General features: G+C 42.7%; 1 protein-coding gene across 1 annotated transcript in view; it reads right to left on the reverse strand.

Annotated features, from left to right (window-relative positions):
• The window catches only part of TBC1D15 (TBC1 domain family member 15), a 39,372-nt gene extending 25,651 nt beyond the window's left edge, over positions 1–13,721 (reverse strand). The window contains exons 1-3 of the mRNA XM_084810479.1: positions 13,661–13,721; positions 802–900; positions 500–574 (exon numbers count right to left, since the gene is read on the reverse strand). Coding sequence (XP_084666605.1) covers positions 500–574; positions 802–900; positions 13,661–13,684 — 198 coding nt within the window. The 5' untranslated portion in view covers positions 13,685–13,721. The remainder of the gene's footprint in view (positions 1–499; positions 575–801; positions 901–13,660) is intronic.
• Between the last annotated feature and the right edge of the window lie 5,406 nt (positions 13,722–19,127).

Below are 19,127 nucleotides of genomic sequence, written 5' to 3' on the forward strand. Positions count from 1 at the left end.
ACCAACTCGAGGTTTTTGCTTGCAGTCAAAATTTGGATTTATATCATCAGTGGGAATATCTCCCACTGATTACTATCTATAAAACATGCAGAAAATTACCCAATGTTTTATCCTAGAAAGTGTGTAAAATCACTTTAGAGGACATAGCCTACGTTCCATCATTACTGATGTTCCCTACTAAGGCCCTCTGAGCCAAATAAACTGTTCATCCCTTCTTCACAGCCATATTTACATTTACATTTGCAACTGATGGATCTCAGCCAAGACACTCATTTGTCTATACCAATAGCATACAATAACATAAAATAACTTCATTCACCTCATGACCAGTTCTGAGAACTGTGGATCCTGTACCTAACAGTCAGATGGTACAGTTGGGCCTTTATGCTAATTTACCATGCAAGAGGAGAAATGAGAATTAAAGACAGGTTTTATTTTGCTTTTTTTAAAGCAAGCTCCCAAACCTTTCAAGAAAGATTGCTGCAAGTAAATAACATACCTTTTTAGCATATAGTATATTAGAAGAGTCTAATGAATCATCCAGTGGTCTCCAATCTACCACCACTTCAGTATCCTACAACACAAATTACGTAATTATTTAAATGCAACTCAATAATGCCATTAAGGTTATACCTTTTTCTATTTACAAAAATAATGAACTTCATTTACTTCACAGACATACGAAGTATGTTTATCAGTAAGGCATTATCATTGTGAGATGGGAAGGGAGAAGGCAAATTGACAGAAAACATGCTAGGTGAATTACAGACAACAGACAGATACCAAATTTTGATTAAACACCTTTTCTATGACTCGTAGTGTCCCGGATAGTAAAGAATCCTGATCATCATTGTTTCTAGAGGAAGAGTGAATGAAAACCCCTTCTTGTTCGTATACAACCTAAAATAAAATAAAAAATAAGGACAGTTGTTTCATAAGGCTATTTTTGGCAATTAAATGTCCTGAACTGCTCCTGGGGACAGGACCAATTGCTGTAACCCAATCTGGACCCTGAGACAGGGTGACCAGATCTGCCTCTGACTGCATGTGACACCATCATGTAACAAACTGGGTAGGGTTTCTGTTAGAAGAGGTTATAGCTATGCCTACTGATATGCTGGTTCAGCTGGGAAAATAAACAGGACTACAATTCTGCAATGGGTGTTGGAGCTGGTGCTCAGATATGGCTTAACAAGTATCAAAATATTAAAGTAACATCAACCTAGTCCATCTTTACCATCTTTGTAAAGGGAGAAAACAATATTGGAAAAAGAGTAGACTGTGTTTGGATGTCATACAAAACCATCGTTTTGCATGATGAGAATGAGCCAGAGTAAGCCTTGGGTGCACATGCTCCCCATTCCTCCTGCACAACTGCCAGGAGTTCAGAAGCTTTTGCTTCCATTTTACATTAACTGCAGTTTGCCATGTAGTCCAAGCCCACCAAACTGGTTAACCTTAATTATGGTTAGTAGAAACAAACCAACTTCAAACCTTTCCAAAGCTGGCTTGTTTTCACTAACCACACTTATGGTTAACCATAGTTTTGGGTTCAGACATAATACTAGACTATAATTAATCTAGAATAGAAGCTGAAGCTTCTGATCTGCTCCTCAGAACCATGCTGGACAAGAGGGACGGGATAACATGCAAGCGTGAGACTCCCTGTGACCAGTCATTATACTGAACTCAAGGTGTTTAACACACAATTCAAAGTGCTGGTTTGGGCCTTTAAAGCCCCAAATGGTTTGAGACCACATTATCTGAAGGATAATACCAATATGAACCTGCCCAAGCATTAAGAGCAACATCAGAGGCCCTACTCTCTAATGGTCCACCAGTACTCCCTAATGGCCCACCAGCAAGAGCTATTAGGGTGGCAGGTACTAGGGATAAGGTTATCTTAGTGGTGGCCCCACATCTTTGGAACTTCCTTCACCAGGGAGGTATGACGCATGAACTCATAATTGTTGGCCTTTAAAAAAACCCCACTGAACACACGTTTATTCCGGTTTGCATTTGGTGCTTAAAATTCATTAGTTGCGGAGTGCATGTGCGTTTGTGTATTCATGTTTTTGAAAGGTGGGTTACATTTTTTAATTAATAAATAATAAAATAAATACATGTATGAGCGGCTAAAAGGCTCAGGCACTCCCTCCTCCTCTCTTCCAGCGCAGCTACAAGGAGATCAAAAGCCTTAACTTCTAAACTAACCAGAGTTTCTCATTATGTACAAGCCTGGGGGAACTATGGTTAGGTTTAAACTACAGTTCGTTCAAACAAGACAAAATCAAACTATGCTTTACAGTCATGGCTTGTTAACAAACCATAGTTTAAAGTAACCAGAGTTCCCCTAGTTCAGATTTAATGAGAAACTCTAGTTAGTCTAAAAGCAGATGATTCTGATCTGCTTATGGCTGCACCAGAAGGTGAAAGCGCCCATGCCTGAGGCTCAGTGCTGCTTGGACATGCAACACGAAATCACAGTCTAGCATTATGTCCGAACTAGGCCACTGACAACTAATGATGATGGGGGGGTGGGGGGAATGATAAGGAAAATACAAATGAATTTTGACTGAGTACATGTGTGAGTGACAAAGAAAGAAAAGGTAAAATTTGGAGAGAGCAAACTAGGCTGAATAAATAAATACAAAAAGATCAATGACACAATACAGAAAAACCTCCAAAACAAAACATCAACTGCAGATAGCCATGTTTGTCCATTAGAAAAAGTCACAGATTTCTCTCCCCCCCCATTACCCCCTTTCTTTGCTTAACGTTCCACCTAAGAAGATTCCTGCAGAATTCAAAAGCTGCTAGCATGCTACTACTATGCTATTACTAGCATGAGACTTGGCAGCTGGTCCTAACAAAGTTATTACTGTACTGTTAATTTTGGAGATAGAAGAGGGCTGGTATTTCATCACCAGATAGTGTAATGATTAGAGCAGAGGTGGAGAACCTGTGGCCCTTCAGATATCATTGGATTCCATCTCCCATAAGTCCCATTCAATATAGCCAAATATCTGGGATGATGGCAGCTGTAGTCCAACAACTTTTGGAGGGCCACAGAGTCCTCACCCCTGGGTTAGAATGCTGTATTTGGACTGACAGAGCCTGATTAAAATGCTTTCTCAGCCATAAAACTAATTTGGGTCACTCACTAGCAGCTTAACTTACAGGGTGATGATAAAAAATGGGAAGAGAAGCATAAGTTATCCCAAGTTCCTTGGAAGAAGGGTGGCATAAAAACATAAACAAATCAAACTAGAAACACATAAACTCTTCATCATGCTGATATTCTGTGCAATAAACACATTTCATGCATGATGGCACTAATCCAGAATGGCAGTTTCAACGTAATGTAATGACTACATTCACAAACAATTATAAGCCAAAATTCCTGGCTTACTGTAAATGAGCTGCATGCTAATGCATGCAACCTGTTCACTCCCACTTGGGTCCTCCCACCACCAGCAGGAAGTGCTAAACTTCAAACCTTACCAGTTATCCTAACAGGGGTTCTGACTTGTTGCTCCCAAGCAAGTCAGGAATTGTAAACCAAGACCAAATCCTGCTTTGTGATTCTGACTTGTCAGGGGCACAACAAGCCAGGAGCTTGTTCAGATGACACAGTAAGGTTGGTTAGTTTAGCTGCTCCCACTGGCAGCAGGAGCCAAGCATGTGCATGCAGCTGGTTCACAATAAGCTTGCTTTTATTGTTCTCTATTAATGTGGCAAATGTTAGCAGTTATAACTTTTATTAAATTTCCCATCTCACTCATCTTGCGACGGTTGCCAAAAATTAAACAAAAATCTATTAGAATAGCATTCTTATTAAATTCACTCATACCTCTACTCATGTAGGTACACTTTGCAAGTCTCTCTGGGATGAGAACATGTGGCTAATGACAGCGCTAATTAATTCCTAGGTTGGAAGTTTTAGCTTAAACTAATGCTAGCTGGTTAGTAGGACTGATAAAGAAACATGGAGCAGACTGTTTCAATTTCTGAGAGCAGACTCTAGTGAAAAGCACTAATAAAAAAACATAGGCAAAGCATGCAGGATAATTGAATGTGGAAAGATACTTATCTCAGGAGATATCTCTACCTTTGGGGGAAAATGGTATACCTACCCTGGACTAGGAAACACAAGGTAAAATTAGAGATGTGAAGGCCCGGAAAAAAACTGGAAAAATTCAGACCCCTCCCCCTTTTCCCCCAAGGACCGTTTCTGTTTTTCCCTGAAAAATTGAATAGCTATGGACGATGACAAATTTTCTTTTAGAATTTAAGACAAGGTGTTTATATATTGTTACCAAGTCTTTACTTCCAACCCCCAAATGTTTTCTAAAAACTATGTAAGTTTCTAAACACTTTTATAGAAAGACTAGAGATGTAAAATGTCTAGAAGTAATGAAGCCATGAGGCAAAATGTTTTTTAATCCTCTCTTTAAGATTCTCAGCAGTTATTTCTTCCATTTCTTATTAAAATTATTGATCCAATGTATCTTTTACTGATAAATACTTTGGGATGCTTCAAGTCATGCTCAGTTTCCCAGCATGTGAATAGAGTCACCATATCATAGTATGGAAGAAAGTGTACATTCTTGACAGTTTGGATTTTGTTCTACAGAATCCTGTGTTTCTGGACTTGTCTTCCTCTGCCTCCAGTTCTTCCTGCTTCTTCTGGCTTCTAGGATGATTCAGATGTTTCAGGGACTACTTGCTGAAGTTCCCTCTGGTCAGACATAAACTAGGAACCTAAAATATGTTATGTATAACTTGGTGTGCTCATAAAATTAATCATGTTTCCTGTATTAAAATTTTGAAATATAGTTTATTCAGACAATAATTACAAATTTACTGAGTTTATGAGCAAACCAAGTTACACAACATAACTTTAGGAGCATAAAGGCTGCTTTACATTCCTAAAGTGGCCTTCCTCAACTTGGTGCCCTACAGATGTTTTGGACTACAATGCCCAACATTCCTGACCACTGGCCATCCTTCCTGAGGTGGATAGGAACTAAAGTCCAAAATATCTGGAGAGCACCAGGTTGGAGAAGCTTGTCCTAGAGCAACAACATGACTTAAGATCTGTAAAGACTGCTAAAAAAGTAAGTACTGCATCCCAAAATGTCCATTTTCCCCCTAAAAAACCCAGGAAAAATGGTTTTTCCCCATGGCTTTAAAATTTCTGGAAATTTTACAGCTCTAGGTAAAATTATAGTCAAATACAAATTTCACATTTGGGTAGCAAATCAAAGCATACCAAATGGCTCACCTATTTTTTTTTCTTTGTCTTGCTAACTTGAGGGAAACAGAGTTTTTTGTGTTACAGGTTTCTCTCATGCTGAACTGTAGTAACAACAAAGAGGTATACCTGTGTCCTTGTTCATGATAGCAAACGTCAAAACTGCCTTGCCTATATTCATGAATGGCATAAAGGTAATTGTGGAAGTTGTAGGAATCTTTCTGCTACATATCTAAGGGTGCAATCCTATGCATGTTTAGACAGAAAAAAAGTCCAACAATTTCCAGCATGGGTGGCTGTAGGAATGCTGAGAGTTGTAGGGCTTTGTGTCTAAATATACATAGAATTATGCCCTTAAAGGCTTAGATACAGAATTGCTGTAGTATACAGCTATATCAACCAACAAATGCAAAAAAAAATATCTTCACATAGACACTGATGGGGACTGAACTGGTGGTGACCAACCAGGAAAGCAATCTTGGGATGGTTGCAGTTTCAATAAAAATATCAACTCAATGTGCAGCAATGGTAAAAAGGACAAATTCTATGCTAGAGATCATTAAGAAAGGGAATTAAATTAAAGCAGCCAGTATCTCAGTTCCTTTATATCTATAGTGCAGCCACATTTGGAATGCTGTGTGCAGTTCTGGTCACCTTATCATATAAAAGGATATCATAAAGCTGGAAACCGCCCAGAGAGCTTCGGCTATTGGGCGGTATAGAAATGAAATAAATAAATAAGTGTGACCCAAATGATCAAGGGTCTCGAGCAGCTTCTCATGAGAAAAGGCTAATATGTTGGGAGCTTTTTAGTTTAGAAAAAAAAGATGAGTAAGGGCGCAATCCTAAGCGATCCACCCTGGGTACTCGTAACCTGGCAAGGGATGGGTTGCACCTCACAAAGGCTGGGAAGAATGTGTTTGGCCACAGCAAGAAGAACTTCATCAGGAGGGCTTTAAACTGAATCCTATGGGGAAGGTTGATATAAAGTTGGGGGTAACAATGGATGAAGGCTCATGCACCACAATGGAGACAACAGCTCTAATAGCGCCGAATAACAGTCTTCAGAAACATGTAGGAAGAAAGCCAGACTATAAAGCACATGGTGTTCGATGTCTATATTCCCAGAGTATGGAAAATAAACAGAACAAACCTGAACTCTTAACACAGGAGGGAAATTATGACTTGACAGGTGTAACTGAAACTTGGTGGGATGACTCCCATGACTGGAAGACAGCAATTGAAGGATATAACTTGTTCAAAAAGAAAAGGAGGAACAGAAAAGGAGGTGGAGTTGCACTGTATGTGAAAAATACATATCTCTGCACAGAAATACAGGACAATGAGCTTCGTAGCCCCATCAACAGCATCTGGGTTAAAATAAATGGAGCAAAGAATAAAAGGAACCTGGTGGTCGGAGTCTACTACCGGCCACCCAATCAAGGAGAAGACGAGGATGAAACTTTTGAAAAGCAAACTGCCAGTTTTTCAAGGAAGCATGATGTAGTAGTAATGGGGGACTTCAATTTCCCCGATATTTGTTGGGAGACAAATTCTGCAAAACACAGCCCCTCCAAGAGATTCCTGACTTGTGTTGTGAATAATTTCCTCCTAAAGAAAGTATAGGAGGGAACTAGAGGATTGGCTAGCCTTGACTTGATCCTAACCAACAGAGTTGACTTAGTGGATAAGTAGCAGTTACAGGGACTCTGGGGGAAAATTACCATGTTATCCTTGAGTTCTTGCTTCTAAATGAAGCAAAAGCTGAGAGTAGTCAAACGTGTACCCTGGATTTTGGGAAAGCCAATTTTAATAAACTCAGAACAATGATAAATAAGGTCCCATGGCAAGTGACTCTAATGAGAAAAGGAGTCCAAGATGGGTGGGAGTTTAAAAAAAAGGAAATTCTAAGGGCACAATTACAAACAATTCCGAAAAGAAAAAAAGGCAGAAGACAACAGAAGAAGCCAATATGGCTTCACAAAAACCTTACAGAGGACCTGAAAAGAAAAAAGGACACATATAGGAAGTGGAAGGAAGGCCAAGCTTCAAAGGACGAGTACAGGCAGGTAGCACAGAATTGCAGGGATGGTGTCAGGAAGGCTAAAGCTGAGAACGAGCTGAGGTTAGAGAGGGATGCTAAAAGCAACAAAAAGCCTTTCTTCAGATATGTGCATAGTAAAAGACAGAGGAAACAAAGGGTGGTTCAACTATTAAATAAGGATGGAAAAATGATAACAGATGACAAGGAAAAGGCAGAAGTGCTCAATTCCTACTTTGGCTCAGTCTTCTCCTGAAAGAGGGTTTGTGAGCCCCCTGGCAAAGGCGAAGTACAGGATGAAGGGGCAGGATTGCAGCCTGAGATCAATAGCCATATGGTCAAGGAACACCTAATGACTTTGAATGAGTTCAAATCTCCAGGGCCAGATGAACTGCATCCTAGAGTAATAAAGGAACTGGTGGAAGAGCTCTCAGAACCACTGTCTAATCTCTATGAGAAAACACAGAGTATGGGTGAAGTGCCAGATGACTGGACGAGGGCTAATGTTGCCCCTATCTTCAAAAAGGGTAAAATTTAGGAATCTGTGAACTACAGACCAGTCAGTCTGACATCAATCCCTGGGAAAATTCTGGAGCAGATAATAAAGCAATCCATCTGTAAGCACCTTGAAAACAATGCAGTGATTGCTCGAAGCCAGCATGGATTTGTCAAGAACAAGTCCCGCCAGACGAATCTGAGCTCATTTTCTGATCAGGTAACCTCCCTTGTGGACTGTGGGAACGCTGTGGACAGCAAAGCTTTCGACAAAGTGCCCCATGATATCCTGATGAGCAAACTAGCTCAAAGTGGGCTAGATGAAACAACGATCCAGTGGATCCACAGTTGGCTACAGAATCGGACTCAAAGAGTGCTTATCAGTGGGATCTTCTCAAACTGGGGAGAGGTAACGAGTGGAGTACCGCAGGGCTCAGTCCTGGGCCCAGTGTTCTTCAACATTTTTATTAATGACTTGGAGGAGGAGGTGCAGGGAATGCTGATCAAATTTGCAGATGACACAAAATTGGGCGGGATAGCTAATGCCCTGGAAGACAGAAACAAAATTCAAAGTGATCTTGATCAGCTGGAGTGCTGGGCAGAAAACAACAGAATGACATTTAATAGGGATAAATGCCAAGTTCTGCACCTAGGAAAAAGAAACCAAATGCACAGTTACAAGATGGGCGATGCTCGGCTCAACAATACTACAAGAGAGAAGGATCTTAGAATTGTTGTTGATCACAAACTGGACAGGGTTCAGAGGAGGGCAACAAAGATGATCAGGGGACTGCAAACAAAGCCCTATGAGGAGAGACTGAAAGAACTGGTCATGTTTAGCCTTGAGAAGACTGAGGGGAGATATGATAGCGCTCTTCAAGTACTTGAAAGGTTGTCACAGAGAAGAAGGCCAGCATCTCTTCTCAATCATCCCAGAGTGCAGGACACGGAATAATGGGCTCAAGTTACAGGAAGTCAGATTCTGGCTAAACATCAGGAAAAACTTCCTGATTGTTAGAGCAATACGACAATGGAACCCATTACCTAGGGAGGTGGTGGGCTCTCCCACACTGGAGGCATTCAAGATGAAGCTGGACAGCCATCTGTTAGGGATGCTTTGACTTAGATTCCTGCACTGAGCAGGGGGTTGGACTCCATGGTCTTATAGACCCCTTCCAACCCTGCTATTCTATAAACCTCTGAAGTCGGAGGCTTATGTGTATCCAATGAAGAGCAGGAGGCACATTGTGCCTCCCGCTCTGCATTTTAGCTAGATTGGCATTTGTGCCCATCTAGTAGAGGCTTTGAGGAGGGAGAGGGAGGGAGGCTGGGGACAGCTTGTATCCCCACTTCCCCTGTCCCTCCCCACCCACCAACACTCTCCCTTTTCATCCCCCATGAGCTTGCATTTGTGAGCTTGTACAGGCAGCTGGCACAGTTCTCTCCATACCAGCTGTGGGGGGTGGGGAGCTTGGACCCCCAGGTCCAAGGTTGGAGTGCTGTCTCCAGCCTCGGATCCAGAAATCCGAAAAATCCTATCTCCCCCCAGACACTGTCTAGGGGCCACAGGATTGCTCTCTAAAAGGGACATGATAAATGCTTATTAAAAACCATGCAAGGTGTGAAGGGAATCCCTTCCCCCACTGTAAAACTCAATCTTGGGGCCATCCAATCAAGTAGATTAGCAGAAAATTCAGAACAGAAGTACTTCCACACAACAAATAATTTATGGAAGTCACTGCCATGAGATGTATTAATGGCGAATCACTTAGATCAGTGGTCTCCAAAGTGGGGTGCATGCACCCCAGGGGGTACGCAAGACAATCCATTGGGGTGCATGAGCCGGCTGATAATTGAGCAGCCTCCTGCTGTCCCAATGGGCTGCCACTGTGTGCAATGATGGCAGTGGTGGAGGCAGCAGGATGGAACTGGAGCCAAGAAGGAAGCTCCATGGCATTTCTCTCTCACCCTCCAGTCCTATCCTGCTTCTGCTGCAGCCACTGAAAGCAACTGCACCAGTCACTGCCAGGCACGGCAGACGATGGCAGTTTCTTACTCAGCCACAGCACCTGCCATCCTGCCGAAGGACAGCAAATTTGTTCCAAATTTGCTGACTTTTTCTGTGATGACAAGTGGCTGTCAGTAGTCTGCTACCTAGCAGATATTTTTGAAAAACATAACCATACGTAATCTGTCCCTTCAAGGCAAAGGTGACGTTTTAACAATGAGTGAGAAAGTAACTGCTTTTCAAAAGAAATTTGTGCTATGGGGAGAGCACTTGGAAACATTTCCAAACATTCATTTTCAATCGGTATGCGATTCTGTTGCTGAAAGTTGCAAGTGTGTCACCTATAAAAACTCTCATACTTGCACACTTTAAAAACTTGGAAACTGAATTTTCTAACCTATTTAAAAATCTTCCAAATGAAGAGTTTCAGTGGGTTTTTAACCCATTTGTGAAAAATATAAAAATGCAACACCTTCCGAGTTGTTTGCAAGAACAACTGATTGACATCAGGGAAGATGGACGTTTACTAGCTGAATTTCAACAAAAACCTTTGCATAATTGGTGGATGGGATTGAAAAATGAGTATTATGATTTAGTAAGCACAGGCAAAGATCCACTGCTTCCATTTGGATCTACTTATCTTTGTGAGGTGTCTTTTTCAGCTACAACAGCCATTAAAACTAAATACTGAAATAAACTGAACTTTGAACCAGACCTTCGAATCACTGTATCAGCGTTAAACCAAGATTTTCAAAAATAATGAAGCATATTTAGTCACATTGCTCTCACTAAAAATGCTATTTTAGTATTTTTTTTAATTTCTATTTTTGTGTGTGTTTTATAATGTACATAATATGTAAGTACAGTAGTACATATATTTTATAAATAAATATACATATATTGGTGGTGCATGCTCAAATTTTTTTTACTGACAGGTGTGCACAATCAAAAAAGTTTGGAGGTCACTGGCTTAGATGGCTTTAAATGGGAATTAGGCCTGTACTCCATGAATTTGTTAATCAAGAGCTATTAGTCCCAAGACAGCTAAATGGAGCTTCCACGTTCAGAGGTAGTATGCAAGTAAATGCCAGCTGATGAGAAGCAAACAGCAGGGGGAAGGTTGTGAGATCAGCCACTGTGCAAAACAGGATGCTGGACTACATGGATGTTTGGTCTGATCCAGCAGGGCTCTTATGTTATGACCGAATCCCACAACTTGAGATAAATTCCTATATTAATGAGTTTGAGATACAATTCAAAACCAAACTAGAACATTTTGGATCTGTTTAAATGTTAGAAAGTCAGGCTGAGTTCATTAAGCCTAACATCATGCCCAGCGGAATTAAGCCACAACAACCAGCTGCACACAGCATGAATGAGTTCTGGTTGACCTGTAACAAGGCTTTGAAGGCATGCCAAAGAAAGCAATGATATGCTTCACTTTGCATAAGACCACAGCCTTAAACACAGATCACAAACTGATGTTTTGCAAATTGCACACCTACAGAGAGCGTGGCAGAATTTTCAACTTACTGAGTGCTTTGCATTTATTCTCTTATGAATAATGAATCCTAACCAAAAACTAAGATCATGGCATCTGGCCCCATCACTTCCTGGCATATAGAAGGGGAAGAAATGGAAGCAGTGACAGATTTCACTTTCTTGGGCTCCAAGATCACCGCAGACGGTGACTGTAGCCATGAAATTAAAAGACGCTTGCTCCTTGGGAGGAAAGCTATGGCCAACCTAGACAGCATAGTAAGAAGCAGAGACATCACCTTGCCGACAAAGGTCCGTCTAATCAAAGCTATGGTTTTCCCAGTAGTAATGTATGGCTGTGAGAGCTGGACTATAAGGAAGGCTGAGCGCCGAAGAATTGATGCTTTCGAACTGTGGTGCTGGAGAAGACTCTTACAAGTCCCCTGGACTGCAAGGAGGTCAAATCAGTCCATCCTAAAGGAAATCAACCCTGAGTGCTCATTGGAAGGACAGATAATGAAGCTGAAGCTCCAATATTTTGGCCACCTAATGCGAAGAGAAAACTCCCTGGAAAAGACCCTGATGCTGGGAAAGACTGAAGGCAAAAGGAGAAGGGGACGGCAGAGGATGAGATGGCTAGATAGCATCACGGATGCAATGAATATGAACTTGAGCACACTCCGGGAGAGAGCGCAGGACAGGAAGGCCTGGCGTGCTATGGTCCATGGGGTCACGAAGAGTCGGACACGACTGAACAACAACAACAAACCAACATAGATTCCAAACTCTGGAACACACTCCCTTTGGAGCTGAGTCTGCTGTCTACACTCTCTGAGAGTAAACTGTCTGAGTACAGGAAGTGGGTCAAGATGTATCTTTTTAACTTGGCTTTTTAAACTGTTATCATGGTTTTTTAATGCTACTTGTATTGTTTTTATTTGATTACTTGTGCATTTTTTGTACACAGCCTTTGTTGGTGGTATAGAAATCAATAATAAAATAAACACAGGTTAAGATCAGAACTTCTCCAAGCCACTATAAGTTTCATGGCCATCTTGCAAATTCAACATTAAACTTAATGTGCAATCCCATGCAAGTTTAGATAGAAAGAAGTCCTACAACTCCAAGCATCCCCCAGCCAGTATGGCTGGCTGGGGGATGCTGGGAGTTGTAGGCCTTTTTCTCTGTCTAAACCTGCATGGGATTGCACACTAAGGAAAGTATTTGAGCCTCAATCATCCAATGTCCATGCACAGTGTGCTATCTACTATACATCACTTATTTGTAGCAATCACTATGAAAAGTACACTGCAATGGTTAATGGTGCCCCTATAAAAACATTGCTTTCATTCCTCTCATGCCCTGTCCTGCATTCTGTCACTCCCAAACCCATCAGAATTTCCCCTCCCATCTACTTGACAGATGTCTTACTTACACCCTTAATTGCTCTACTTCTCTGAGCATTTAACTTTACAGTAGGACAGATGGTTAACTTTATTAATCTCCAATTTCTTCTATGAAAGATAAATATAATACAAAGGAACTCTTTGACAGTAAGTGTTAATAATACAGTAGCTGACTCTGGTAAGGGTCAATCAAAGGTCTATAATGGCCTTCCCCAACCCAAAGCCCTCCAGATGTTTTGGCCTTCAGCTCCCATCAGCCCCAGCCAGCATGGTCAAGAGTGCTGGGAGTTCTAATCCAAACATCTGAAGGGTACCAGACTGGGGATGCTGGTCTGTAATCGCACGATGCAAATTAGTTTTGTCTAGGCTTTAAAGCACTCCTCCCTATAACCTGCACAAGAGCCTAGAAAGCAGCAACACGAAAAGGATGATCTCGGCTCCCACTGTCAATTCATTCAGGGATGTAGATGTAAAGTGCCGATCTTAACCCGGATGAGTTACTGAAAACCGTAAACGAATGAATGGCAGTTATGCCATGAAAAGTAATCTGTCATAAGAAGCTGTTCTCTTCCAAGGAAACCCACCTTGCGCGCCCCTCACAGGCAGCAGCCTAGGATGCCAAGCATTACAACCCCTATTTTAACCAAGGAAACGGGGAACTCCCACGTGCCCGAGGCTAGTAGACGAAGGACGAGCATTAAATCTCTCGCCGCTCCAGGTCAAAAGACGGCCCATCCCTCCCCACACAAATCAAACCGCCACTCCTCGAGCGACGCCAGCCAAAGGCCTGACACCGTCCCACCTCAGCCAGGAACACTGAGTCACCCCGCCCCGCCCCGCCACGCCACGCCGAGCTCCCCAACAATGAAGCATCCAGAGGAGGCGGTGGGAGAGGGGCCTTCTCTGCTGGCAGAGCCCCTCCAAGGAACCGCCCCCCGGGGGCAACCCCGCTGTCCTTTCTTCCTTCCTCTTACCTTTCCACTCGCAGGAGCCGCCATGTTGGCTACTAATGTTTATGATGACGTTGCTCTCTTCACGTGTTCTCGGCGGCCTCACAACAACTCCAGCCCGGTCCGCCCCCGCCTCGCAGGCCTTAGAGGGTCGACGCATGCGTACCTTTAAAAAAAAAAAAAAAAGGGAGAAGAAGAGGGTGGGGGGAAAGGAAGGAGAGGTGGATTCTGCGCGGCGGGCATCGACGGAAACCAGCGAAAGTTGTCGGGAGTGGCAGACGCGAGAGAGGCAAGATTCGGGGCCGGGCCGGGGGTGTTGCTGCGGCTCTTGCCGCCTGTTGATTGTGGCCGTTCCTCTTTCCCGCGCTCGCTTTTTGCGCCTCACCCGCTGACGGGGAGATGTTGAGGAGGACGCTTCGCTTGGCTTTCTGTGTCAGAGGCTCGGCCTGCTTCGCTCCGCCGCTCACCTTTCCCAAGACAAGGACCGAGCAAACCCGCTTCACGCGGGGGCCGCTGCTTTAAGCGGCTCTCGGTGCCTCGAGGCAGCACTTCGCAAAGGTTTACCTCGCTCCTTGCTCGGCCGACGGAAAAGGCGAGGGCCGAGTGAAGCTGGGTCAGTGTGTGAGAGCGAAAATGGGGGCCGCGCCCATTTTTGGCCCCCAACATTTTTGCCCAGCGCCAATCTCCCCTTGAGCTGAGAAAGGTTCCCCAGCCCACCTCTGTATAGCTGCTTAAATATAATGCACTAAACTCACTTTTGCTGTTAGACTAGTGCAGCATGGGCGCAATCCTATGCATGTTTAGACAGAGAAAAGGCCTACAAGTCCCGGCCTGCCCCAGCCAGGTATTGGCCTTTTCTCTATCTAAACATGCGTAGGGTTGCACCCTTGGTTATACTTTAAGAACATATGAGGTGCCCTGCTGGATCAGACCAAGGCTCCATCTAATCCAGCATTCTGTTCTCACAAGGGCCAACCAGCTTGTTCAGTAGTTAAGTCGTGTCCGACTCTTCATGACCCCATGGACCATAGCACGCCAGGCCTTCCTGTCCTCTGCTCTCTCCCGGGGTGTGCTCAAGTTCATCCATTTTAGTTTGCTGATTCCCAAGAAGTCGATGTTCAGTCTTGCCATCTCGTGTTTGACCACCTCTACCTTACCTTGATTCATTGATCTTACATTCCAGCTTCCTAAACAATATTGTTCTTTACAGCACCCTCCTGTCCTGCTTCTGGGTTTTCTGTGGGCTGGTGGTCAGCCACTGTGTGAACAGAATGCTGGATTAGATGGACCCTTGGTCTGATCCAGTGTGGCTCCTCATATGTTCTTAAAGTATAACTTAACTGCATTAGTCTTTACAAGTGTTACTTCAAGATGAACTACTCATTTGTCTTTTCATCAACATTAAACCCACTGATGTTCTTCCTTCTATTGATTTGCTGCTGTTTAACTGCAGCGGTGGGGTCTACAGCAATGTCATGTAGGATATAGACATGTCGTGTGTAGCAGATGTAGTGTAAATGCAGTCTCGCCCTTCATACAGATACATCTTTCTCTGCAGTGGTGCAACCTTCCAGAGAAACTGGTTTCACCTGTGTGTCAGCTGTTGCTTTCCCAAGCCTGGACATCACCCAGCCAGGGACTGTCTCCTACATGCATTCTCCAGTTGTATCTTCTCCACATCCCATACCTTGTTCTTTCACTCCCACTACAACACTGGTGCCATTTTTAATCACTTTTTCCTCAAGTTTTTGCAAGACATAAGGCTCCCGCACATTCATCGCAATTTTTTTAAGTTGCCCATTTAAATGTACATATTTTCTCCACACCCTCCATTTTTCTGAATGGCCACTGTTGTGCCTGAAACACAGAAGCATGATGAAATCCTGGCTCTCATCTGTTATTGTGTGTCCCAGTCACAGGAAGGTGCATGGTTCAGCCAACATACTACCTCAGCCCAGCACTAAACAGTGATTCATACATTCTACTCATATACACTAATCTATAGACAATTGTGAATGGCCCATCTTCCTACTCATTGCAGCCACACCCCAGAAGATCATGCACATCCAAGGAAAAGGCCAGAGAAATATAAATATGATTATATATTGCTTCAGATGAATACATGACATGTTTCTCTAGCGCACAAACTTATTTTGGGAAGTCTGTGTGTGCTGGCAGCATTTGTTTTTCTTGTGGGTTTATTGTTCACATGCAGACTTAATAAAAGAGGGAGGGAGGGGATGAGTACCTGTACAATGGATGGGGCATTATAAATGTATATTTCAAAGGAATTCAAGAGAGTAGCCAGAAGACTGAAAGGTGGCTAGAAAGGAAAATCTGAAAATCAGAAATCTATTAAGCAATTTCTTACTAACACATGCCTCTGCAGATAATTAAACTGCTCCAAGGTTCAGGCTGATGATGGGGCAGAGGGAGAAGCTGGAGACCAGTGTAAGTATAGTAGCATTGCACCACGCTCCAGGAGAGAGTGCAGGACAGGAAGGCCTGGCGTGCTATGGTCCATGGGGTCACGAAGAGTCGGACACGACTGAACAACAACAAAATACCCCTTTACAGAAATGTGCCCCAAACTTCTACTATGCAACCATTCTATGGGGCGGGGGGTGTCTTGCAGAGACTTCTATGAAATATTAATGCATCTAATACTGCTAGACTGGTTTATTTTTCAGCTTCCAGAATGAATCATAGCATTTTAGCTGATAAATTGCAGTATAATGTATCCTCTGTTATGGGTGCCATTTTGGTAAAGTGTTCTTTTCACACATGTGCAATATGTTACTGTTAATTAAGTTCAGTACACTGTTTGCTCTGCCTGATATATGTTAATTGCTTTTGCCACGGTATTTCTTGTTGCCATTTACTAAATGAGAGAGATCGCAGTTAGAACTGGGTTTAACTTTCATGGCTTCCATTGGTATAGTTGACAGTTCATGCACATTCATACGGAGCTGTCAAAGTCTGAAGTTGGTAAAAAATTCAGAATGCAGTGATAGTGGCCATAGACACAAATTCAAGCAAGAACACAACCATTGCTTTTATTAGGACCAACCCTGATTTACAATGGGATACTCAAGCATTCACATTGAGGCTGCTATTGCACTCATGTCCTGCTTGTAGGCTTCAATAAGCAGTTGGTTAGCTGTGTGAACAGAATGCTGGACTACCACGGTCTTTGGTCTTACATTCTTTACAGCATTCATCATCAGGCACTATGTTGAAGAGGGACAGGTTCTGTCTTCGAAAAAATACAGATGCCACATTTCATTAACTCTACCCCTAGGACTGCACTTCTGTGTTCAGTCACCTGAAAGCTACCTCTAACAGATTTTTACTGTCACATAAGCATGCATAGCATGGGTCTAGAAGAACTCCATAATCACCATCTTGTTAGGATGGGATCCTGAATTTCTGCTTTTCTTCTGTACCTCTGATGTCTTAAAGCTGCACAAGTGAGCTAATTTTTAGAATGACCACCACAAAGCCCTGATTATTATGTATAATTGCAACACGAACAATGAAGAGCTTATATGCAGACTAACGTTTGAGCTGACAACATCTAGATTCATTTGAACACAACTATTGTTTGTTCTGATAACACGTTTGTTGCCAATGCCCTTTATATACCAATTTGGAGCTGTACAGTTACATACTTTGTAAAACCATCATATATAAGTTTAAGGCTGTTGATTAATGTAAAGCACAATTAAGTGGAATCACTAAAATCATAGAATAACCTAACCTTCCACACTGGCTGCTCATGTAGAGGTATATACTAGCCTAGTAGAATGTTTTACTGTTCTTTAACAGCTGTTCCTCATGCTATGCAAAAACTGCATTTCAAATTTTCTTCTATTTCAGAAGCAGTTAGAAGAAAATTTGAAATGCAGTTTTTGCACAGCATGAGCTGTTAAACAGTAGAACATTCTACTAGCAGTTTGCCCATGTAGCATTGGGGGGGGGGGGGCACCATTAGAAGAAACATGTCTAAGGCCACCTTGGGCTCATGGAACTAGCTTCACTACCCAGAGGAATTGGAGTTCCATTTATCCAAGGGGGTTTGCATTTCCCAAACAGCAATCCCTCCACACCACTTCTGAGTCCAAGGGGACAAAATTAGTTGGTGTGTATTTCAGCTACCATTAACTTTTAGCACGTAAGTGCTAAACTGCTGTTTTTAATTTGTCTACCATTAAGAGGCAGTAAGCACAGCTTGCATGGAAAGGGTTATAATTCCTCATGTTCTTCATTTGCCCTGGATATCAACAGGTAAATAAATTGTATTCACCTCAAATATTTTCAAAATATAGCAGCTATGCAAGTCACAACAGCATTGGGCTAGAATTCCAATACTACTAAGGCCCATTAGAGTAAACATTATTTGCCAATATCACCACATTCCAAACTCTCCAATGTACATTCTTCCTATTTCTCCCATCACCGTTAATATTAAGTAGCAATGCAATAAGTACCAGAAAGAACATAAAAATTGCTATGGACCTTAACCGGGAACTCACAATGTAAGGTAAAGAAGGAGCAAGACTTCACACATCTGGATGTTTGGAGGCCAGGAGAATTACAGACTCCAAAATTGAGTACTTTGGGCATATGGCAGGACAGAATAGTAAGTCCTGCCAACAGTGCCAAAGCATAGGAAGATGTTAGGGGTTCCATCTTCAGCAACTGAGCTCTCCAGAAGCTGTTCAGCAATGCTGTTTGCTACTTGCTTCCAGAGGTCAAGCAAGCCAACTGCCCCCATGCAAATACTAATTGGCAAACTGCATCTCCTCTACATCTGGCTCTATATGGAGATCTATTAATAGTCTTTATAGTGCTATAGGGACCGCGGTGGCTTAGTGGTTAAGACGCTGAACTGCAGACTGGAAGGTCAGCAGTTCGAGACCCGAGTGCTGCGTGACGGAGTGAGCTCCTGTCTTCAGTCCCAGCTTCTGCCAACCTAGCAGTTCGAAAGCAAGAAATTGCAAGTAGATAAATAGGTGCCGCCTCGGCGGGAAAGGTAACAGCATTCCGTGCACCTCGGTGTTCAGTCATGCTGGCCACATGACCACGGAAGCGTCTTCAGACAGCGCTGGCTCTTCGGCTTAGAAATGGGGATGAGCACCGCACCCTAGAGTCGGACACGACTGGTTGGGGACACCTTTACCTTTTTTATAGTGCTGTACTGTGCTTAACCCCAAGCCAGTAGCCCTTTAAAGCTAGAAAGACCACTCCTGTGAAATATCAAATGATACAGATAGTAGCATAAGCAGGCAGAGCAGGTGATGTGAACATTTGAGGAAGCAAATTCCTATGTTCTATAGAAAATGGGAAAGTGAAGAAATAGCTAAAATACTAGGAGAATTATAAGAATTAGCATGATCAGTAGCACTACTAGATGGAGGAAAGCTTACAGTGAAATTTTATATATGTCCACTCAGAAGCAAGCTCCATTGAGTTAAATGGGACTTATTCC

Source organism: Heloderma suspectum, chromosome 7 (assembly GCF_057233095.1).
Source record: "Heloderma suspectum isolate Gila_16-S chromosome 7, 16-S_ref, whole genome shotgun sequence".
Taxonomy (NCBI): domain Eukaryota; kingdom Metazoa; phylum Chordata; class Lepidosauria; order Squamata; family Helodermatidae; genus Heloderma; species Heloderma suspectum.